We start from the raw sequence: 24,332 nt of genomic DNA, 5'->3' as shown, positions 1-24,332 counted from the left end.
TTAAAACTGTAGTTAAACATGCTAAATTCATCAAAGAAAGTAACTATGCTGTTCAGAGAAACGAGAAAGCTTTCTTCGTAAGGAAATATGAATAGGTATAACATATAACCGAAGGAGACGCATGCTGGAAAAAGGAAGATGATGTAAAAGATAGAAATCAACATTAGAGAAACCATTATTTTATGTTCTTGGCCTTGACCTCTGACCTTGCCTGGTATGGAGCGCCGCGCCCGAATCACGCCAAACAAGATAACGATGTTGGCGATAATGATGAGCAAACATGGCAGATAGGTAAGGAATACTGAGTCGATTTGCCATAAAATGAACACCAGCGTATCGCTTTCCGTGTACCAGCAAGAGTCCAAGGATGCAATGACGTGTGCCTTGACCAGCACCAGTCGGTGGATGCTGGCAGAAGTCGACACAGAACAAATCATTCCTATAATGGCCGACCTCTTCCGTTTCGTGATTAGCGACCTCTTCAGTGGAAACCATACGATAAACGCTCTCTCTATTGAGAACGCTACAATAATCCAGGCTGAGATACAACCAAAAACATGCCATAAAGTCAGAAACATCTTACAGGTAAAGTTTGAATAAGTGTGCATGTTAAATGAAAGCTTTCCATCTGTTACGTAATGCAAACCATAGGTAAACCACTGCGGGACACCGAGTGTTAAAATGACACCGTTGTCGGAGAGAGCTAAGCAGCTGAGGTATTGAACTGGAGCGTCCCCACGTTTCCTGCTCCTGGTGAAGATGAAGAAGGAGAAGACGTTCCCACTGATACCAAATATGAGAAGGACAGGGATAATGTAACCTTCGATGAAGAGAACAATTTCCTGAAAGTCTAACATTTGTTCCGGCACAATCGGGCCGGGTCTAACGCGGTCAGTTGTATTTTCCATCGACACTTCATTCATCCAGTGAAGCTCAAGGAACTTATATGCGAAAGTTATCCAGAATCAACTATGTGTAACAAATTTGTCGAATGCCCCCTCTGCCATGGGGCGCTGCTGCCGCCATTTGGTCTTGGATTGAAAGAAAACTAAATCAGTACCGAGGTTGAAGTTGACTTGTCGGCCCTTTCGATGCGCGCGGATGCTGGAGATCCCGATTAAGCGGCTATCTAAATATCCACGAAATGCTATCTTTATTTTGCAACACTTAGAACAATATATATTTGCATATTGAGTTATTTTAGACATGTTGTTGACGTCGATCGGATAAATGTAGAAACATCCAACGCCCATGCTTTATAACCGACATCTCAGCAATAGGCAGGTTTCGTAACCCTTGCGAAGAACGACGAAGTACGAAGTATGTAATGTACTTTATCGACGATTCTTTCTCTCGAATAGTTCCTCGATTCCGTGTACAACTACATGTAAGTATTGTCGCTGATTTATGAGTGTCGTGTAAATGGATCAGCACAGGATTCGATGACTGACTTTGTACTTCGTGTTGCAAATCTTGCCTAATAGAGGGTGCACTTTTAAATGTTTTTTTAGTAAAGTCTAGTAGTTGCTATCGCACCAACTGTGAAATTAGTAAAAATAGCAGTGAAACTACCGGTAACCATGGATTAGTTACTCTAATTAAAAAAATGTAGTAAAAATAACCATCAGAATGGTTAGAATTACGATTTTGATTGTTACAACAACTAATTTCACAGTTTGTGTAATAGGAACTACCAGAGTAGTAAAAACGAATTGGAATGTAAATAGACTATGACTCGCCTGTGTGGCGAAATGGAAGACACTAAAGGAATGCTGGCCCACTATGCATCAGTGCATGTCATGCAGTGTTGTGGTGGTTGCGGTAATGTTAAAGGGGAACATAAAAGGAAGCTGGCCCACTACCCATCAACATGTGGCATACAGTGCTGTGGTAAAATGTTAAAATGGAAGATACTAAAGAAAGCTGGCCCACTATCCACCAACGTGTCATGCAGTGTTGTGATTTAGTTTAGTTTAGTTTATTTATTATTATAGTGACAAGTGTATAATCAAGACATATATATGTAAGTACATGAATTTTACAGAAAAGCAAATTAATGAACACTGAGCCCTCTTGGGGTTATTTGTCACTTGAAATACTTATACAGAGTAATTAACGGTACATGATGGGCGATACTTTTAACAACTGTTATGCATGAAACAAGTGTGGAGCCTAATTGGCTATAAATAATGCCCTCTTCCTTTCTCCCCACATACGGTATACAAATTGGGCAGTTTTTACTTGGTGCTCTGTGCATAACATAACAAATTTATCTGTTTGTGATAAATTAACAAACAAAGGGTTTAAGCTCGCTATTTCGGTGTAAAACAAAAGTCGTATTTCCTCGTACTAGGACAAGTGCATAGAAAGTGCTGCTCATCCTCACAGACCCCAGTGTTACATAGTTTGCATGTTCTGCAATCCGGGGCTATTTCGATGAATCTTCCAGTCTCTATCCGCAAGGGCATCACTCCGCATCTCAATTGCACAAAACTTGAACACCGCTTTGTCGAGAATTGACGAAACGTACATTTCCTTACCGAATGAACTTTTTAATTTTGCATATGTTCTCAGTTTTGGTTTGCTGGCCAAATCTGTGTTAATGTTAAAATGGAAGATACTAAAGAAAACTGGCCCACTATCCATCAACGTGCGTCATGCAGTGCTGTGGTAATGTTGAAATGGAAGATACTTAAGAAAGCTGGCCCACTATCCATCAACGTGTGTCATGCAGTGCTGTGGTAATGTTGAAATGGAAGATACTTAAGAAAGCTGGTCCACTATCCATCAGCGTGTGTCATGCAGTGCTGTGGTAATGTTGAAATGGAAGATACTTAAGAAAGCTGGTCCACTATCCATCAGCGTGTGTCATGCAGTGCTGTGGTAATGTTGAAATGGAAGATACTTAAGAAAGCTGGTCCACTATCCATCAACGTGTGTCATGCAGTGCTGTGGTAATGTTGAAATGGAAGATACTTAAGAAAGCTGGTCCACTATCCATCAGCGTGTGTCATGCAGTGCTGTGGTAATGTTGAAATGGAAGATACTTAAGAAAGCTGGTCCACTATCCATCAACGTGTGTCATGCAGTGCTGTGGTAATGTTGAAATGGAAGATACTTAAGAAAGCTGGTCCACTATCCATCAGCGTGTGTCATGCAGTGTTGTGGTAATGTTGAAATGGAAGATACTAAAGGAAGCTGGCCCATTATCCATCAATGTGTGTCATGCAGCGCTGTGGTAATGTTGAAATGGAAGATACTTAAGAAAGCTGGTCCACTATCCATCAACGTGTGTCATGCAGTGCTGTGGTAATGTTGAAATGGAAGATACTTAAGAAAGCTGGTCCACTATCCATCAACGTGTGTCATGCAGTGCTGTGGTAATGTTGAAATGGAAGATACTTAAGAAAGCTGGTCCACTATCCATCAGCGTGTGTCATGCAGTGCTGTGGTAATGTTGAAATGGAAGATACTTAAGAAAGCTGGTCCACTATCCATCAGCGTGTGTCATGCAGTGCTGTGGTAATGTTGAAATGGAAGATACTTAAGAAAGCTGGTCCACTATCCATCAACGTGTGTCATGCAGTGCTGTGGTAATGTTGAAATGGAAGATACTTAAGAAAGCTGGTCCACTATCCATCAGCGTGTGTCATGCAGTGCTGTGGTAATGTTGAAATGGAAGATACTTAAGAAAGCTGGTCCACTATCCATCAGCGTGTGTCATGCAGTGTTGTGGTAATGTTGAAATGGAAGATACTTAAGAAAGCTGGTCCACTATCCATCAACGTGTGTCATGCAGTGCTGTGGTAATGTTGAAATGGAAGATACTTAAGAAAGCTGGTCCACTATCCATCAGCGTGTGTCATGCAGTGCTGTGGTAATGTTGAAATGGAAGATACTTAAGAAAGCTGGTCCACTATCCATCAACGTGTGTCATGCAGTGCTGTGGTAATGTTGAAATGGAAGATACTTAAGAAAGCTGGTCCACTATCCATCAGCGTGTGTCATGCAGTGTTGTGGTAATGTTGAAATGGAAGATACTAAAGGAAGCTGGCCCATTATCCATCAATGTGTGTCATGCAGCGCTGTGGTAATGTTGAAATGGAAGATACTAAAGGAAGCTGGTCCACTGTCCATCAACGTGTGGCATGCAGCGCAGTGGTAATGTTGAAATGGAATATACTAAAGGAAGCTGGTCCACTGTTCATCAACGTGTGGCATGCAGCGCTGTGGTAATGTTGAAATGGAAGATACTACAGGAAGCTGGTCCACTGTCCATCAACGTGTGGTGATAGTGTATACACTGGTATGAATTGCTGTCGCGGGATATCAGAAAGGCTTGGATTTTTATCTTTATATAAAAATATCTTCAAGATAAGTTTGGCTATTGAAATGTGACTCTGCTTTGCCCAACAAAAATCTACGCCTTTTCTGATTTCCCGGTACGACCACTTATTCATATGTCTACATTATGTTTCACCAAATTTACTGTGGGACTTCTAAAGCCAGGATTCTCTCTTTGTTTCTCATGTACCATCCGTGTTCATTGCAAGTGCGCCTGAAACAAAAAAAGACACCTGATTGGTCCCTAGAATTAGAGTAGCTGTCCAACAACGGTTTTAACAAAATGGCTGATTGGTCGAATATATACAGTACCTGTCCAACCACGAACGAACAAGAAACATGCTGATTAGTATGCAGGTTACCAGTCCATCAACGAAATGTTTTATTGGTCCGTACAGATAGGGGGCAAATTGATCCGTTCATTTCAAATGCTATTTCTACAGCAATTATCTCAATCTCGTCACCATCAGTACATTATACTTCTGGAAGTGGCAACGGTATTTGACTACATGAATCTCGCGAAACGTGAAATTTGCCAAAAGTGGTTTTCCATAATATCGTATAATCATATTTTGTGTTATATTGAATATTTCAAAGTTATTCATGAATGTTTTTTTGCAGTCCGCCTATTCTTGATTATGTAGACATATCAACCTGGAAACTGCTAGAATAACATGGAATTTATCATGGGGTATACAGGGATTTAACTATGCTGTGATAATGAATTTTTCAAAAACTAGTTCAGTATTGCCCATTCTAGTGGTTGGTTAGTCTAGCATTCAGATTGATTAGTAGGATATTACTCTTACTTGACAGCCGTCATAACGAACATTTGAGTGGCAAAAGGAGACTTAAATCAGGCCATCTCGTCCAACCCCCTGGCGGGGAGGCCTTTTTCATCCTTCTTTAGTATCCAGAACTCTAAACTTACCGTACCAAGTCCTTTTTGGGGACGCCGTTTCTCTCAGGGCCCCTGGCACACACAATGCCACAGGCAATATAAAACAAGAAGTGTGGCTGAAAAAAGAACCAGGTGCGGTATGATAGGTTGGGTGGTAAATATTTAGGAGTGAAGCAATTCCCACAGAACAAAACTGGTTTTTTTTCTCTTAATGGTAAAGTACACCATTACAGAGCGTCTAAAGGGGATTGAACCATCTGCTACCCACCCGAAATCCACCCCGGGAATGATCGCAAAGGCTGCGTAGCCATATACTTTTCGCTTGTGGCGGTTTTCCTTTTTCCGTGTTCGCTGGTGACCTTGTGGCGCGCCACATAAAAGAATAAACCTTTGTTTGGCTCACTGGATCCGCAAGAGAACGATCTATATTTATAAGCAGCCTAATATTCGCCATCGCACATGAAGGAAGTTGCCTCAATACTCTCGACATCTTCGCACTACAACGCACACAGCATAGCCTGATGACTCTCGGACAAGAGCGTTAGTGATTCTATCGGTTAAAAGTGTTCAACGTGTGCGAGTTTCAGCAAATCAAAACATCTTTCCCGTATGGCGTAGCCATATTATTGACTTAATGTATGATGTAAGGTAAGTTGTGACGCGGCCATACGTAAATCGATACGGATACGGCATACGGGAGTAATTTTTCGATTTGCTGAAGTTTGCTCAAATCACAAGAGTACAAGTTGATGGATGTTAATCTGTTTTCGCTCGTAACCTGAACATGCATCATAATTGGACTCACTCGCTGAGTTTCTAATGTGCATGAGCGAACATTTTCGAAGTGATCTTCTGGCATGTATGGTAGGTTGTTCATATGGTTCAGTCAACTTTAAAGGCAACTCAGCCCAATAGGATGGATGTGTTTTCAATCAACATGATGAAATAGCAGCCCAATTGCTTAGCGAAACCAAAGTCGAATACACTATACTCAATATTTCGAAATAAAACGTAACTCGGACTTTTGGTGATTATTACAGAACATGCAGCAGCTGAACAAAATGACACAAATAGTCCGAAGCATCTAAAGGCACTGCCTGATACGGACAAAGCATGACTAAGAACACGCCATTTGAAGCGAAATTATGACAACCTTCCCCAGCTATCGTGGCTATCAGGCCTTTTTGCCTGCAGTGCCATTTTTCTGTGAAATGGACTACTGGTTTACATGTACATGTACATGAAGGTATGAATATATAACCTAAACATGATAACTCACTCACTGACTGTTGATCGTCATGATTTAGTTTGATCATCTCAAATGCATTTCGGTCAGTTTAGCTAACGGAGTAACGGAGACGTGAAAGAAGCAGTTTTGAAAACTCACTAATGCTGCTTTCTCGACTAGGACGAAGAGTCTCTCCACATCATGGTCCGTGACGTCATGATCTAGATCTCCTAGAATCCTCTGCGTTTCCAGGTACTCCCTCAGAAATATCTTTCTCAGTGCTGGTGGATGCGGCTCTGGGAAGACACGGTCGATGACCAATCCTTTACGGAAAGAGCAACAGATAAGGAAAGTGGTCTCAACAACACTGGTTCGTTTAGATCATATATATATTCACATTGATCGAAATTAACTTCATTCTTTGGACCCTCAACTCTGCTCAAAAGTTCGGTATGAAAAAACTCGACTTTTATTAGCCATATACATTGTACTAGAAAGTCATGTTGACACTCACTAATGCCCTTCGCATACGACTTTTTTTATGATTGTTTATATCCGTTATGTTGATCAGCAGGTGTTTCTCGCTTCGGATGTAACAGATATCAGTAGACGATCCAAATCAATGGTAGTTTACGAGTATTTCTGGTAGCCAATTAAAATAGGCTTCGATCCGCAACGCTATACATCGTGCCTATGTATGGCCTCAAAAAAGCTTTTAATGGTTTTTCAGAAGCTCAAAAACCTTAATTTCTAAGAGTAATAGCCTCTCTTATTCAGAAAAAACTTGCCTGTCGCAGAAAATTCTAGGAAAGTAGCCAAATCCTGAGTCGGCCAAGAAAATCCTGACATCTCGTAGTCGACAAAAATGACCCGATCTAGAAGAAGGATGGCAAATGACTTAAAGTTTAAAAACCAATATGTATGCGGTTACATTTGATGTTTTACATTTAAAGGGGTACGCCGTTCGAAATTGCTGCAGCTGGTTCAGGAAAATGAAAATGCCGTTACACACATGCCCTATTTCATTAAGTTTTTAACTTAACGTGTTTCGACTCTTATAAAAAGTAGAAAAACGTGTTATTTGTTATTTTTAGCTTTCACAACTCTTGGCATGCCTGGCCAAGGCGGGAAGCTTTGCGCACCTCCGATTCCCAGTGTCATATATACATGCTTCCCGAAATTGGTGGTTTGCATTGGAACTAACTTTTTCCCCTTGTCCGTCATCAAAGGCATTCAAGTGTGTTGGTCAACCATGACTATCTCCTTTGTCCCTCCACCATAAGGCCTAGTTTCCCATTTCGGCATCACTATTTCGGACACTCAGCGCCCCATTTCTGGAAAGGTGTATAGTACCAGTATAATTGGGGTAATCGAAAACAACCCAATGACGTCATGATGGCGTTCCTCGCCTCTGGGCAGAACGTCGCCAACGCATCGATTTGAACAAAGATGGTCGCTACAATAATACAAGAAGGGCTCACTTGTGTTCGGGATCAAAATCGGAAACGTCAGATAATGCATATTTCCATTTTATGTGCAAATCAATTTGTTGAGTCGAAGGTGTTCGTGATTGGGCAGCCGACAACTTGGTATAATGCCCCTGATAATTCAGCCATTCCTTAAAATTTGGATGAGAAGCACAGGACATTTTCTTGCACAGAAATTGCGTACTCACCGTCTTCGGGCAGGTAAAGCATATTGGACGGATGGGCATCATGATGACATAACGTAAGTGGCACACCAGTCCCTTCCATCATAGCAAACATCTCTTTCCACTCAGATTCTATCCATGCTTTGCTTGGGTATTTCGTCTTAAATCTAATAGGATGAAGAAATGAGTTACAACAAAATTTGTAAATCATTGTAAGATAAGTGTCGAGCGGGCAGGTTTTGAAGGAGGTGTTTTAGGTCTCAAAAATGTAAGTAAATAGTAAGGGCTGTTGCATGGGAACTGTCGAATAGTTGCCATAAAGGGAACAAATAGGGCAAAAAAAGGAAATTGGGTAATTCAAGAGCCAAAATTCCGGTCATTCACACATTGCTGAACGAAAGTCCCCCCCCCCCCATGCTAATTCGAGCTCTGGTATTTCATGCACTGCTAAAACAAGTATTTGGGTTGTAGTCTCAACAACCTACTCACAATTCATCAGCCTCTTCTTCGCCTAGCGTTTCCGGCCAATTACTCAAAAACGCCTCCGCTTTGATCTTTAGCTCTGGAACCATTGGGAAGAGGTGGCCATATTTCTCTTTAGCAATGTCACTTGTTTTTTTACTGTGGTATTTTGCCAGTTCTCTCGCTACTGATCTACAAATTGAGATGAAAAGACTGAGTGATTGAATGATTGGACAAACATGTAGTACCACTCTGCGATCTCCCAATGAGAGGACACTTCCTTTGCCTCGGCTCAACCGGAACAGGCCAAATTTACGCTAGTAGACAGTGCTAATATTTACAGTATCTATTTGCATAATACAGACCAATACCTACATGTATGTTGAAAACCAAAAAACAGTTGTTTACATTTAAAAAATCTTGAATTGTACACCATACTCAAATCTATTTGCATTCTAGATTTTATCAATAATTTCACATCCAGTTTAGGAATAATGTCATTTCCTACATGATTTGAAAAGAAACTGTTTAACATTCAATTGCAAAGCATCATTTCTAGCCGCTAATTTGAAACTTTGAAATTAAATTGCAAAATAAGCCATTTCTGTATTTCATCTAGTCAGAGTCTTTCAAATAAAGAGTCATGTCACGGCAAGTTTCCTGATCCCACAGCTCTCTCGGACAATTACCTGGAAGCCATGATGAAGCCTTTTCTAATTCAGCCACAAACTGAGCCGAGGTGCAAAACAATGATGGAACGACCAATATTCAACGAAATATATTTACTCGGCACATGAGGTACTCATATGATTTATCGGGTTACAAATACATAAACTAACAAACAAACTTTTATTACATACAATATAAATCATATTGATGAAAACGATCTAAGAATTTTGGCAGAAGTGTGATTGGCTCCTAATTGCCAAACAAAACATTAATCAAATTAAACCACAATTAAGCTGCATGCACTCTCATCTGTTTGCAATTTGTTATAAGAAATCCATAATTAGGTTGTAATCAATGGCAATATATACTGTAAATTGTTTCTTATGAGGTTACTCAAAGATTAATGTACACATCATAAATGTTTGTAAGGTTTAAGTCAAATTGCGTGTTCAACAATATTGGAACGGTATACCTCACACCACTTTGCGCTTATATACGTATGTGTGTCAAAACAAGCTCATCGATGGGAAAATGAACCGTTTTCTAATCTCAATGAACTAGAAACTGGGCTTCAAAAAAATCACAAAACTATCAAATATCCCATTAAATAACAATTACATTAAATATGAAAAATGTTGATGGAGATAATATGGTATTTCAACATGTGATCATCTAACCACAAAAAACGAGACGTTTAGCATTTTTTCATGTTTTTTTTCGTTTTTTACCGCGAACGCGAAATTAAACCTGCTATATAACTAGTTGTAGTCGGTCAACATTAATAAGATATGAATATCCCATTAGATGACAACAAATGGAACCATGCGATATCCTTAGATGGTCCATTAGGCACCGACAATATACTTAACTGCTAATCCACAACAATATGCGATGATGTGGAGTAGAAAACGCTTTTCGAAAATTAATCTCAAACCAGTGCCATCACTTCTCCTCAAAATTGTCGAAAACCATTTCATATAAATGTTATCTTTGACATTACATGTGTATCTAAATAGTTTCATAGAGATCAGTGACTTTGAAGCAGGCGTTTGCTTTAAAACGGAATGTTTGTAACGCCCTTGTTAAGCTGATCGAGGAATTGTTCAAAGACAAGTTTTGCGGAATTGGCTTCGGTGTACCACGTGGCCCGAGAGAGCACTGTCCCATCACGCGTCATCCGAAACGGGCGGAGTTTTGATGTAGTTTCCTGACACTTTATTTGAAAGACTCTGATCTAGTATTACATAGTCTCCCCTGCTTAAAAATGGAGTGGCTCAAGCCAGATGAACTCATGTGTGACATGCAAAGGGTCCAAAGGGGAGGAAGTAATTAGTATTCACACCTAGGGTCACTCTGGGTGTTTGCAACACACCTAATTAACCCCATTTAACAAATGCCTTTGATCGTTAATGGCCTTCTTTGAGAAGACCTAGTTGTTTTCACAGGTTTTATGAAAATCGGACCTTTTGGACAAAGTCGGAAAATGTTGGAGATATGTTGGATAAATCAGGAAAAAGTTAGATAGACCGTCAATAAGTCGGAAAAAGCCTCCCACTAGTGATGTAAACAATACATACAAAAAAATTCGAAACTTACCATGGTTATTAAAATGTGACAATCCTCTTGGATCCCAAAGTTAGAAGTAGGAAAAAACAAACTCTGAAGAATTCAGCCAAGTAACATGTACTTCTGAAGTCGAGTATAGAGAGCAAATAAAAGCCTACCTTAGAATTTTTTCATCATTTAGTGGTTTCTCTGCCAACCTCCTCCAATCAAAGCGCTCTCCAAATATGTACTCCATACAGACTCCATTTTCGAAGATGCAGTAAATTTTTGGTGTTAACCCTCTTTCATTAAACACCATCGTGGCAGCTAACTCGCGTTCTCTGTTCATCATGAACTCGATGGCCTGAATGAAGATCCGGACCACCACAGCATCTGCTGTTTTGCCATCGTAGGTTGCTAGAAGGGTGATGTTGAGGAAGCCAGATCCAGGACAGGGCTGGGAAAAGAACAATCATTAACTGCGATAGTTCTGACAAGTTTTCACGCTCCTAATGGGGCGAGGGTGCATGGAAGTTCTCCAGAATGGTGCAAGCGATGAACAACAAATTCGGACAGTTTCTAACAGTAGACAAGGTCATCAGCTCCAACTTTATCGTCAGATCCTATATACCACCTGTCGAGCAAGGATGGCCCGGACAGTGTGTTAGTACCAGTTCCGGGCGATAACCGCCTTGAAACTCCCCGATTCGACTGTGCCATGAAGACACCACCCACCATTTTTCGACCCTTTACATGACGTAAATGTGAGCTCATTTCGTCTGCCTCGGCGGACTACTCACCCCAGTGGCATGCCATACTTACATTTAGCTTTATTTTGTCTTCTTTGGTCCATTGTGGTCTTATATTCAGAAATATTATCCGCAGATCAGGTTCAGGATCTTCTCCATTGACAAATTCGTCTAAAATGAGTGGTTGTGATCGTACGTTAGCAGTCATCGCTTCTAATCCAACAGCACACTTCAATATGCTTGGGTGAAATCAGTTATTCTCATGGGCTTTGTCAGGGTCGAAGTAATATCAAAATAAATCTCCCCAATTTAAATGTTCCAGCAAATCATTAACATGATGGACTGCATCCTTCATCCCAAACTGATCATAACTAGAATGGAGGATAAGTTCACTTTTAAAGTACCAAATAGTTTCCATGACATATTAAACAGGTATTTTCAAATGCACAAACAATCTTGTCAGTCAATTATCGAATGCCCGGTCAACCGGTCGATTGTTCACTATCAAATCTTATTTCAGACAGGCTGTTGACATCTATGGTAGGCTGTAGTGGACATAAATGCCGATTTATGTTCTAGAACACAATTCCTGTTCAGCGATTGGTTGATTAATGGTCGAGAACAGAATTCCTGTACTGATATTGGCTGATTTATGTTCTGGACCATTATTCCTGGCCAGTGATGTGTCGATTAATGGTCTAGAACAGAATTCCTGTACTGTGATTGGCTGATTTATGTTTTAGCCCATTATTCCTGGTCAGTGATTGGTTGATTAATGGTCTAGAACAATATTTTCGTTCTCCTATTGGTCAAATTATGTTCTAGAACACAAATAATTGTGTTCTGGAAAATAAATCGGCATTTATGTCCACTACGGCCTACCATAGACGTCGATCTGATATATGAATGCAGAAAAATCTTATCAGACAGTCCAGCAATCAATCATCGAATGCCCGGTCAATCGGTCGATTGTTCATTATCAAATCTTATTTCAGACCTGTTGTTGACGTCGATCGGATATATGAATGTAGAAATATCTTAAATACGCCCTGCTTTATAACCAATAGCAATAGGCAGGTTTCGTAACCCATACGAAGAACGACGAAGAACGAAGTATGTAAATGTACTTTATCGACGATTCTTTCTCGCAAATATCTCCCCGATTCCGTGTACAACTGCATGTAAGTATTGATCCTGATTTACGAGGGCCGTGTGAATGAATTAGCACAGGACTTCGTACTTTGTCCTTTTTTCTTAAGGGTTGCAAATCTTGCCTAATAGGGAGTTTCCGCACCACCTACGATTACGATTACGGGATGTTTTAAGGTCGTGCACTTTTAATGTTTGTTAGTAAAACAACTGTAGTCCAGTAGTTGTTATCGCACCAACTGTGATATTGGTAAAAAAAAGTAGTGGAACTACCGGTAACCATGCAGTAGTTACTCTAATTGAAAAAAAGTAGTAAAAATAACCATCAGAATTTTTAACGAGTAACTCTTAAAAGAGTTACTCGTTTGGTAGTTAAAACAACTAACTTTACAGAAGGTGCAATAGGAATTACACGTACTACCAAAGTAATAAAAATGAAACAGATTAAAAATAGTCATTTTTACTAATTGGTTTTTAAGAGTGTACCTCGATCGCTCGGCCCCAGCCACCGGCGCGGTTATTTGGTAATTAATATATAATCATCCGCGCTTTTGAATAAAAATGCACTTCCAACTAATCGAGCATACATAAAATTTGCTCTGGAAAATTCCCTCGTTTAATCGCGGTGACCCAGGTTGAGAGCACTTTTGGAGAATCAGACGTTTAAGTCGTGTTGGGACATCGACCCTTCCTGGCAGAGTGCAAGTGCCCTCGATGGTCTAACACAAAAACTATGTGAACAAAAAGACGAAGCTGTTTTGAACGGTATATATTAAATCCTTAGAAGAGATACAACGAATTATGAGGATACCAAGTGTAAGCATGAAATAGGATTTCCCAATGCTGCAGGGCCGTTTTATCATCTTTAACATGTTTCAGACACTAAAACTAGCAAAATGATTATCACTTGACCATGACGATGACTCGCCTGTGTGGCGAAATAGAAGACACTAAAGGAATGCTGGCCCACTATGCATCAGCAAATGTCATGTGGTGTTGTTGTGGTTGTGGCTATGTTAAAAGGGAACATAAAAGGAAGCTGGCCCACTACCCATCAACGTGTGTCATGCACTGTTATGGTTATGTTAAAATAGAAGATACTAAAGGAAGCTGGCCCACGATCCATCAACGTGTGTTATGCAGTGTTGTGGTAATGTTAAAATAGAAGATACTAAAGGAAACTGGCCCACTATCCATCAGCGTGTGTCATGCAGTGTTGTGGTTATGTTAAAATGGAAGATACTAAAGGAAGCTGGCCCACGATCCATCAACGTGGTCATGCACTGTTGTGGTAATGTTAAAAGGGAACATAAAATGAAGCTGGCCCACTGTCCATCAACGCGTGTCATACTGTGATGTGGTAATGTTAAAATGGAAGATACTAAATAAAGCTGGTCCACTATCCATCAGCGTGTGTCTTGCAGTGTCGTGGTAATGTTAAAATGGAAGATACTAAAGGAAGCTGGCCCACTATCCATCAACGTGTGTCATGCAGTGTCGTGGTAATGTTAAAATGGAAGATACTAAAGGAAGCTGGCCCACTATCCATCAACGTGTGTCATGCAGTGTCGTGGTAATGTTAAAATGGAATATACTAAAGGAAGCTGGCCCACTATCCATCAACGTGTGTCATGCAGTGTCGTGGTAATGTTAAAATGGAAGATACTAAAGGAAGCTGGCCCACTATCAATCAACGTGTGTCATGCAGTGTTGTGGTAATGTTAAAATGGAGTATATTAAAGAAAGCTGGCCCACTATCCACCAACGTGTGTCATGCAGTGTTGTGGTAATGTTGAAATGGAAGATACTGAAGGAAGCTGGCCCACTATCCACCAACGTGTATCAAGCACTGTTATGGTTATGTTAAAAGGGAAGATGCTATATAGGAAGCTGGCCCACTATCCATCAACGTGTGTTATGCAGTGTTGTTGCAATGTTAAAATATAAGATACTAAGGGAAGCTGGCCCACGATCCATCAACGTGTGTTATGCAGTGTTGTGGTAATGTTAAAATAGAAGATACTAAAGGAAACTGGCCCACTATCCATCAGCGTGTGTCATGCAGTGTTGTGGTTATGTTAAAATGGAAGATACTAAAGGAAGCTGGCCCACGATCCATCAACGTGGTCATGCACTGTTGTGGTAATGTTAAAAGGGAACATAAAAGGAAGCTGGCCCACTGTCCATCAACGCGTGTCATGCTGTGATGTGGTAATGTTAAAATGGAAGATACTAAATGAAGCTGGCCCACTATCCATCAGCGTGTGTCTTGCAGTGTCGTGGTAATGTTAAAAAGGAAGATGCTAAAGGAAGCTGGCCCACTATCCATCAACGTGTGTCATGCAGTGTTGTGGTAATGTTAAAATGGAATATACTAAAGAAAGCTGGCCCACTATCCACCAACGTGTGTCCTGCAGTGTTGTGGTAATGTTGAAATGGAAGATACTGAAGGGAGCTGGCCCACTATCCACCAACGTGTATCAAGCACTGTTATGGTTATGTTAAAATGGAAGATGCTATATAGGAAGCTGGCCCACTATCCATCAACGTGTGTTATGCAGTGTTGTGGCAATGTTAATATATAAGATACTAAGGGAAGCTTGCCCTCTATCCATCAACATGTGTCATCTAGTGTTGTGGTATGGTGTAAAACGGGAAAAAACTACAGGAAACTGGTCGGGTGTACTCTCCATCGGCGTGTGTCAGTATTGAAGTGATACTGTATACATTGGAATATGCGGCCGTACCGGGAATCAGAAAAGGCGTTGATTTTTATCTTATATATGCACTTATACATAAAAATCATGTCGAAGCTAAATTTGGCTATTGAAATGCAATTCTGCTTTGCCATTTATAAATAAAAATCTACGCCTTTTCTGCTCTCCCGCTGCGGCCACTTATTCAAATGTCTACATTATGTTTCACCAAATTTATTGTGGGACTTCTAAAGCCTGGATTCTCTCCTTGTTTCTCATGTACCATCCGTAGTTATTGAGGGAGAGCCTGAAACAAAACAAGACAGCTGATTGGTCCATAGAAATAGAGTAGCCGTCCAACAACGGTTTTAACAAGAGGGCTGATTGGTCGAATATATCATACAGTACCTGTCCAACCACGAACAAAAAACATGCTGATTAGCATGTAGGTTACCTGTCCATCATCTGGTCCTTACAGATAGGGGGCAAATTGATCCGTTCATATCAAGTTCTGTATTTACAGCACTTGCCTCATTCTTGTATATACTTGTATACTTCTGGAAGTGGCTACGGTATTTGACTACATGAATCTCGCGAAACATGAGATTTGCCAAAAGTGGAGATACATATCGTTTGATTATATTTTGTAGTGTTATAATGAATATTTCAAAGATATTTATGAATGGTTTTTCATAGTCCGCCTATTCTTGATTAAGTAGACATATCAACCTGGAAACTGCTAGAATATCATGGAATTCATCATGGGGTATCAGGGATTTAACTATGTTGTGACAATAATTTTTTCAATGCTAGTTCAGTATTGCCCATTCTAGTGGTTTGTCTAGCGTTAAGATTGATTAGTACGATATTGCTCTTACTTGACAGCCGTCATGACGAACATTTGAGTGGCAAAAAGAGACTTAAAGCATCAGGCAATCTCGGCCGACCCACTGGCGGAAGGTATTTTTCATACATTGTTGGTATCCAGATCTCAGTACTTACTGTAACATGTTCTTTCTAGGGACGCCGTTTCTCTCAGGGCCGCTGGCAACCACAAGACAACATCCAGTATAAAACAAGAAGTATGTCTGAAAAAAGAACCAGGGTGCGTTATGATAGGTTGGGTAGTAAATATTTATGAGTGAAGCGATTCCAGCAGAACAAAACTGTGTTTTTTCTAAACGGCAACGTACACCATGCACAGTCCAAACCACGATTATCATCGCTAAGTTCGCGTCATTGGTGCGTCATTTACGTGCTACTCAGCAGCACGTAGGTCGCGCGTCAACCATAGAGAGATAAGCATGTCACTGGTGCGCAACTCGGCACGCAAGCAGGATGGATGTCATTTGTGATTTGGACTGTACAGAGCGTCTAAAGGAGATCGAACCATCTGAATTACCCAACCAAAAATCGCTCCGGGAATGATCGCAAAGGCTGCGAGTCCATACAGTATTGTTTCGCTTTTGGCGGTTTCCTTTTTCCGTCTTCGCTGGCGACCTTGTGGCGCGCCATCATGGGGACGGCGCAACTGTATTTACGGAAACTTTTGCAGGTTAAGCAACCCACCGGCCAATTAATATCCTCAGATGGCCCGTTTGCTTTTTGACCAGCCAAGGGCTAGACTGGAGACAGAGCCTTTTTCTTGCGTCGCTCCCAAGCTGTTGAACCGACTGTCAATCAGTTTGCGGACACTGACCAGCGGGTCACTTAAAAACCTGTTTCTTTGCTATGTACAATGTAAAGTGTCACCTATCACTTGATGCTGGCGCTATAAACACTCTCATTTTGATTTATTTATTTATTTATTACTTTGCCTGATACGGACAAAGCATGACCAAAAACGTGCCATCGTAATCCAAGGCGTGATAACTCTCTCACTGACTGTTGATAGTCATGATCTAGTTTCAAGAAATTGATATCGAACTGGAGGTATTGGTTTTCTCACCAAAACCGCGAGGGTGGTGCTAAAATGTAGACCAAAACCGAGGCGTAGCCGAGGTTTTGGCCAATGTTTTAGCTCCACGCAATTTTAGCTCCAATCAATACCGACAGTGAGATATTAATTTCTATTCTAAAACATCTCAAATTCAATAACGAATAGAGTGCTTTGAAATACTTTTGAAATGCAGTCTACATTTTGTACCAACCCAAGCAGAACGGCTGAATTCAAAACGAGGCTTCATTGGCGCATAGTGCATTTACACTGTAATGTGCAATTTATTCGAAGCCCAGTTGTTTTAGAATGATCTTCTCCAATACAATGCGGTCAGTTAACTAGTACTAGTAACAGAGTCGTGAAAGAAGCAGTTTTGAAAACTCACTAATACTGCTTTCTCGACAAGGACTAAGAGTCTCTCCACATCGTGGTCCGTGACGTCATGATCCAGATCTCCCAGACTCCTCTGCGTTTCTAGGTACTCCCTCAGAAACATCTTTCTCAGTGCTGGGGGATGCCGCTCTGGGAAGTTACCGTCGAAGACCAATCCTTTAAGGAAAGAGCTGCAGATCATAAAAGTGGTCTCTCTTCGGCTGTAACGGGTATCCAAATAAAAGGCAGGGTTACGAGCATTTCTGGTAGCCCATTAAAATAGGCGTCGATCCGCGACAATATACATCGTGCCAATGTGCGGCCTCAAAAAAGGCCAGGATTATCAGCCTTACGCAATTTAGCATGATTAAGCCTACTGCGCCTTCAGAAACTCTAAAACCTTAATTTCTAAGAGTGATAGCCTCTTTATTCGAAAATAACTTGCCTGTCGCAGAATATTCTAGAAAAGTAGCCAAATCCAGAGTCGGCCAAGAAAATGCTGACATCTCGTAGTCGACAAAAATGACCCGATCTGGAAGAAGGATGGCAAAGGAATTAAAGTTTAAAAACATGAATGTGGTTACATTTAAAGATTGCATTCAAAGGGGTACGCCGTTCGAAATAATTGGTTTATCAGGAAAATAGAAATGAAGTTATACACATTGCCCTATTTTATTTATTGTAAACTATTTTTCTGAAAGTGTTTGGCGTGTCTCGACTCTTAAAAATAAGTAGAGAAACACGTTATTTGTTATAGTTTGCACAACTCCTGGCATACCTTGCCAAGGCGGGAACCTTTTCACACCTCTCATTCCAGGTGTCATAGTACCAGTATCGGGGTAATCGAAAACAACTCAATGACGTCATGATTCCATTCCTCGCCTCCGCGCAGAGCGTTGCACGAAGATGCCCGCTGCAAAAATGGCTCACTCGGGTCCCGGTCGAAATCAGAAAAGCGTGATAATAACGTCAGATATTGCATTTTTCCATTTTATGTGCAATTCGATTTGTTGAGTGGAAGGTGTTCCTGATTGGGCAGCCGACAATTTGGTATAATGCCATTGATAACTCAGCTATTCCTCTTAGGGATTAGAAGCACAGGACATTTTCTTGCACAGAAATTGCGTACTCACCATCTTCGGGCACGTAAAGCATATTGGACGGATGGGCATCATGATGACATAACGTAAGTGGCACACCAGTCCTTTCCATCAAAGAAAACATATCTCTCCACTCAGATTCTATCAAAGCTTTGCTTGGGAATTTCGTCTTAAATCTAATAGGATGAAGAAATGAGTTACAACAAAATTTGTAAATCATTGTAAAAATAAGTGTCGAGCGGGCAGGTTTTGAAGGGGGTGTTTCAGCTCTCAATAATGTAAGTTATCACGGTAATTATAAATAGTAAGGGCTGATTTTAAGATATTGGTGCATGGGAACTGTCCAATAGTTGCCTTGAAGGCAACAAATAGGGCCAGAAAAACTGAAATTGGGCAAAGTCAAGAGCCCAATGACCTACTTACAGTTCATCAGCCTCCGTTTCGCCTAGCGTTTCCGGCCAATTACTCAACAACTTATCCAGTTGGATCTTTAGCTCTGGAACCATTGGGAAGAGGTGGCCATATTTCTCTTTAGCAATGTCACTTGTTTTTTTACTGTGGTATTTTGCCAGTTCTCTCGCTACTGATCTACAAATGTGAGGTGAAAAGACTGAGTGATCGAATGCTTCGAAAAACATGTAGTACCACTCTGCAATCTCCCAATGATCTGAGAGGACTCCGCTTCCTTTGCCTCGGATCAAACAAAAACAGGCCAAATGTACGCTAGTAAACGGTGCTAGTACCAGTAAGCAACCGTTACCAATGGCAAGCTAGGAGATTGACCACTCTGAGGACAACCACCCACCTACAGCTTGGTCGATTGAATACGACCAGAATGTACATGCAGGTGGCTCCCCCTAGATTGAATGGTGGGAGACCAACTTCCCCCACTTTTTACGGCCGAAATAGGCCTGATCACATGCGCAGCAGCTGATGTTGACGCGTGTCCGTCCATCAAAATATGCACATATTCAAAGAGATTACAGCTATTGTAAATACCGTGCCGGTATCACCTTCATTCTTCTGTCAATTTTTGTCTTTTGCAAGCACATTGCAAAACTTTTGATCACAATTTCCGCCTACAATTTCGGTCATAGATTTGCAGTAACTTAATAAAAGGTCGAACAATCAGTCAGCTATAGCCTTTTTCATGAGAAAATGTCACTGTCCTTTTGGGCAGAGAAGAAAATGTCAAACTCATTGCACTACGTCGATTTAAACGAATAAATACAAAAAATGGTAACCATGGTTATTAAAATGTGACAAACCTCTTGTGTCCCAAAATCAGAATTAGGAAAAAACAAACGTCAGAAAAAATCAGCCCAGTGTCATTTACTTCTGAAGCCGAGTATAAAGAGCAAATAAAAGCCTACCTTAGAATTTTTTCATCATTTAGTGGTTTCTCTGCCAACACACTCCAATCAAAGCGCTCTCCAAATATGTAGTCCATACAGACTCCATTTTTGAAGATGCAGTAAATATTTGGTGTTAACCCTCTTTCATTAAACACCAAAGTGGCAGCTAACTCGCGTTCCCTGTTCATCAGGAAGTCGTAGACATTCTGAATGAAGATCCGGACCACCACAGCATCTGCCTTTTTGCCATCGTAGGTTGCTAGAAGGGTGATGTTGACGAAGCCGGATCCAGGACAGGGCTGGGAAAAGAAAGAAATATTAACTGCGACAATTCTGACAAATTTGCACGCTCCTAATGGGGCGAGGGTGCATGGAAGTTCTCCAGAATGGTGCAAGCAATGAAAATCTAGACAGTTTTTAACAGTAGCCAAGGTCATCAGCTCCAACTTTATACCAGGCGGGTTGGCGTACGACTCTATATACTACCTATCAAACAAGGATGGCCCGGACAGTGTGTTAGCACCTATTCCAGGCGATAACCGCCTTGAAACTCCCCGATTCGACTATGTCATGAATACACCACCTACCACAACCACGGCGAAGCTAGATCGGGGAATAATTTAACAGAAGTAGCTAGATCTAACGGTGTCGACACGTTCAAAGCAGATAGCAAAAGTGAGGTCAAAAACCTAGACACGGTGGGATAGTCTGGCTATCCTCCAAACCGCTATACTGAAGAACAGCTCCACGCACGGACATTGCACAGCAGAGCTGGGGCCCATGTGCAGCAGCTTTATTGCGTAAGTGGTAAAAGGGCTGGAATTCCATGCATTTTTCGATCCTACATGACGTGCATAGCTCAATCGTCTGCCTCGGCGAACTACGCACCTCAGTGGCATGCCATACTTACATTTAGCTCTATTTTGTCTTCTTTGGTCCATTGCGGTCTTATCTTCAAAAATATTTTCCGCAGATCACGTTCAGGTTCTTCTCCATTGACAAATTCGTCTAAAATGAGTGGTTGTGATCTTACGTCAGTAGCCATCGCTTCTAATGTAACAGACTGAGTACACTTCAATTTATTTTGAGTGGGGCTGTATTTTGTTGTCAATGTCGACGTGGAATTAAAAGGAACTTATCACGCAATTTAAAAGTTCATCAAAAGTGTATTTTTGTTGGCTTTGGAAATGTTCCAACCATTACTCCTTCCATCTGATTCAAGAATAAAGGCCTAGATAAGCATAATGTTGTAATAGACAGACGTAGCAAATCTTCATATCATTACATGATGGGCTGCATCCATCATAAAAATTGGTCACAACCAGAATGGAGGCTAAGTTCACTTTAAAAGTGCGTGTTGTCAGACAGTGGCTCAATCAATCATCGAATGCCCGGTCAATCGCCGGGTCGATTGTTCATTATCAAATCAATTGATTGATTAAATATCATCGATTTATGACCCAGTTTTATGAGGACATGGCCCAGGTTCGTCTTTATATAGGACAATCGTGTACCAAATCGTGTCCTCTACGACTAATTGGGTGCTATATCATTTTAAAAAGTACGGGATTTTATATAGGCCCAATTTTATGCATCATGCGCATGGACTGTAGCGTTGAGTTGGTCTATTGATATTCGGATTTCTCCAAACCGGACACTCTTTCATTATGTGTTAGGTCTACATATTAGGGAGCTTTCGCAAAGCCACCTGAAACGCCAACGTGAACGCCTTTTCCACCGTTCGAGCTCCTGATTACGATGGCGAACAATGGGACAGGCGTTCACGTTGGCGTTTCGGGAATTTGCGAAAACTTACTGGTACACTTGATACAAATTGTGTTATGGTGTCCCCAATCAGATGTATCGACGTCTGGGGGAGGGCGTGGAGGTACTTCCCCAGGAGATGCGATTTCACGCCATTCTGGCGAATAAGTTGCTGATATAGGCTTACACGATATGTGTACTCCGCATGGAATTACAATGTAGAGGCTCTTAAAAGAGCGTCGGATCTGCTTCGGCTGACTGCACGAATGTTTCTTGCCGTTTTGGAGACAAGCGCGTGCAAAAACGCAGATCATAGTGTAAATTGTGACATGTTCAGACTCATGAAAAAATTCAGACAGCCCATTAACAGTGTGGGGATTCGGACAGTGCCAGCTAAGCACTGTCCACTATGGTTATACCAAAGTGCTAGCAGACGACAGCAACAAAATTGAATCACAGACAGATTCAACCGGGGATACTTCCTGTTCCATTGCACAAGGCGTTGATTTGCTGGTTGGTATTTCTAGGTGAGAGCTTAAACACCTGAACAATGGTAGGTGATAAAGCTTGGAACCAGTGAAACCTTGGAACCAGTGATAAACCTTGGAATCAGTCCTAAAAATGCATAAAAACATGAAATAATGCCATTTGAACCCAAGGTGGTTACGAATCAATATTTGGAGCTTATTTTAACATGATCAGATCGGAATTTGACGGTACATGTAGTTTAGAAATCAGTCGCATATCCGATTCAATAATCTATATTTTAGAACAACCCAGTCATACCTCGCCTCCAGTGTACATTACTGATCTCCCAAATATAGGCATGCACGTCACGACACGCCCACCACACAACCATAATATGGACCAATTAGCGCTCCGCTTATTACGCCACCACACGGGGCCTACTTGAATTACGGAGCGGTGTGATCATACAGGGTGATACAGAGAAGATTGACTACATCATGCAGTACCGGCTGGCACTTATCCGTAGAAGCGTAGATGAAGGTTTATTACCGAAGGTTTTAGCCGGGTTTGGAGATGAAAAATTCCTTCGCTGTGAGCGACTTCGTACATATTCATGTACACATCCGAGGGATGTAGAGATATTTTCGTGATGTAACCAGTTCTAAGCCAGCGGACACATTTTTTAGTGATTCCCGTGTGCATGTTTGTCATATCTAGGGCCTACTGAGCTTTATCAGAGCATTATATATACAAATGATTCTTCTAATAAAAACGTTTTATTTTAGTATATGGAATACAAAACAATCACAAAAGCTTACTTTTGCTTTCATCGAAGAGAATATAATTTTTTTTTAACGACAACAACACATTTCCAATGCATTCAATGATGACGTCATCCTCCACAAAAAGGTTGACTCTGGAACTACTGGCAAATTGCTATCAATAAAGTCAGCTGGGACAAGATTGGCAGTTGGGAGGGTATAAATCGTGGAAGGAACGCGCCCGATTTCACGCGGCACTTGCACAGTGATTCCACGGTTTAGTACTGACTATTCCAAGGTTTATCACTGGTTACATGGTTTCACTGATTCCAAGCTTTATCAACTACCCCTGTTAATAGGTAGCTGTCCTGAAAATGTAGAGAAAGCATTGTTTTGGAGCCCTATGTCTGATGAATGGCACAATTTGGGTTTATTTCTACCATATCTGCCTAAATTGTGGAGATTATTGCACGGGCTGTGTTGTGTAGCATGTCTTAAAGTGTTCTAGTAAAGTGACTTTGAATGCAAAAATATACGACAGACTGTCCGCTATGGTTACCTCTGTGCACTGTCAAGACTGTCCGCTATGGTTACACCATAACCATGTGGGACAGTCATGACGGTGTCCGCATGTAACCATAACGGACAGTCTGCCTCCTATTATTGCATTTAAAGTCATGTTATGAAACACTTTGAGAGAAGGACTTCTTATCACATCTTCCTCAGTATTCTGGTGTACATGCGACACAACCCAGCACGTGCAATAATCATCTCAACTTTGGCAGATATGGTAGATATAAGCGCAATATGTACCCTTAAATAGGCGTAGGGCTATAAAAACTCTGATTTCACAACTTATTCAGGACAGCTTCATCAATAAAACATATCTACATATGTGTTTAATCTCTCATCTGCAAATCCACGTCGAGTGCCATAGAACAGGAAATATTCACGGTTGAATCTGGCCAGAGTCCTCTATTAAAACCTGTGTACGTTAAGTGTACATTGTTGTTCATAAGTTTTGGTAAAAAAAGTACACCTTGGACCAATCAATCTGCACAAAATTTTATATGTGTCAAGAACAACCCTTTGCCAATAGTTTAAAAACATTCCAATACCGATTGCCTGAGAAAAATGATTTCCGTACACCATATCCATCAAAACGTCACTGGCGCATTG

At 41.0% G+C, this 24,332-nt stretch overlaps 2 protein-coding genes across 3 annotated transcripts; both read right to left on the bottom strand.

Moving 5' to 3' along the window:
* Window positions 1–3,777: 3,777 nt before the first annotated feature.
* On the bottom strand, window positions 3,778–12,074 carry LOC135493762 (ethanolamine kinase 1-like). The gene is made up of 8 exons (XM_064781313.1): window positions 11,623–12,074; window positions 10,980–11,257; window positions 8,614–8,778; window positions 8,149–8,291; window positions 7,262–7,348; window positions 6,633–6,796; window positions 5,276–5,361; window positions 3,778–4,558 (listed from the first exon to the last, which is right to left on the bottom strand). The coding sequence occupies exons 1-8, from the start codon at window positions 11,755–11,757 to the stop codon at window positions 4,486–4,488; spliced, it is 1,131 nt and encodes a 376-aa protein (XP_064637383.1). The 5' UTR covers window positions 11,758–12,074; the 3' UTR covers window positions 3,778–4,485.
* A 1,378-nt stretch (window positions 12,075–13,452) lies between these two features.
* LOC135493964 (ethanolamine kinase 1-like) lies at window positions 13,453–21,242 on the bottom strand. Of its 2 annotated transcripts, none has more exons than XM_064781661.1 (8): window positions 21,071–21,242; window positions 20,179–20,459; window positions 19,229–19,393; window positions 18,839–18,981; window positions 18,151–18,237; window positions 17,719–17,882; window positions 16,397–16,482; window positions 13,453–15,701 (listed from the first exon to the last, which is right to left on the bottom strand). In XM_064781661.1, the coding sequence occupies exons 1-8, from the start codon at window positions 21,203–21,205 to the stop codon at window positions 15,629–15,631; spliced, it is 1,134 nt and encodes a 377-aa protein (XP_064637731.1). In that variant the 5' UTR covers window positions 21,206–21,242; the 3' UTR covers window positions 13,453–15,628. The 2 variants fall into 2 exon arrangements, with proteins under 2 accessions (XP_064637731.1, XP_064637732.1); XM_064781662.1 differs by lacking the exon at window positions 21,071–21,242 and adding an exon at window positions 20,647–20,703.
* Window positions 21,243–24,332: the final 3,090 nt, after the last annotated feature.

Source organism: Lineus longissimus, chromosome 9 (assembly GCF_910592395.1).
Source record: "Lineus longissimus chromosome 9, tnLinLong1.2, whole genome shotgun sequence".
Taxonomy (NCBI): domain Eukaryota; kingdom Metazoa; phylum Nemertea; class Pilidiophora; order Heteronemertea; family Lineidae; genus Lineus; species Lineus longissimus.
This window is presented reverse-complemented; position numbering and strand designations above follow the sequence as displayed.

Coding starts and splice junctions, on each gene's coding strand:
- LOC135493762 (XM_064781313.1), bottom strand. CDS start 11,757: ATGACTGCTAACGTACGATCACAACCACTCATTTTAGACGAATTTGTC. Junction 8,779..10,979: donor AATGATGAAAAAATTCTAAG/GTAGGCTTTTAT, acceptor CTCAATTTGTAG/ATCAGTAGCGAGAGAACTGG. Junction 7,349..8,148: donor GCTTTACCTGCCCGAAGACG/GTGAGTACGCAA, acceptor TCCTTCTTCTAG/ATCGGGTCATTTTTGTCGAC.
- LOC135493964 (XM_064781661.1), bottom strand. CDS start 21,205: ATGGCTACTGACGTAAGATCACAACCACTCATTTTAGACGAATTTGTC. Junction 18,238..18,838: donor GCTTTACGTGCCCGAAGATG/GTGAGTACGCAA, acceptor TCCTTCTTCCAG/ATCGGGTCATTTTTGTCGAC. Junction 15,702..16,396: donor CCTAGAAAGAACATGTTACA/GTAAGTACTGAG, acceptor GTTTTGTTTCAG/GCTCTCCCTCAATAACTACG.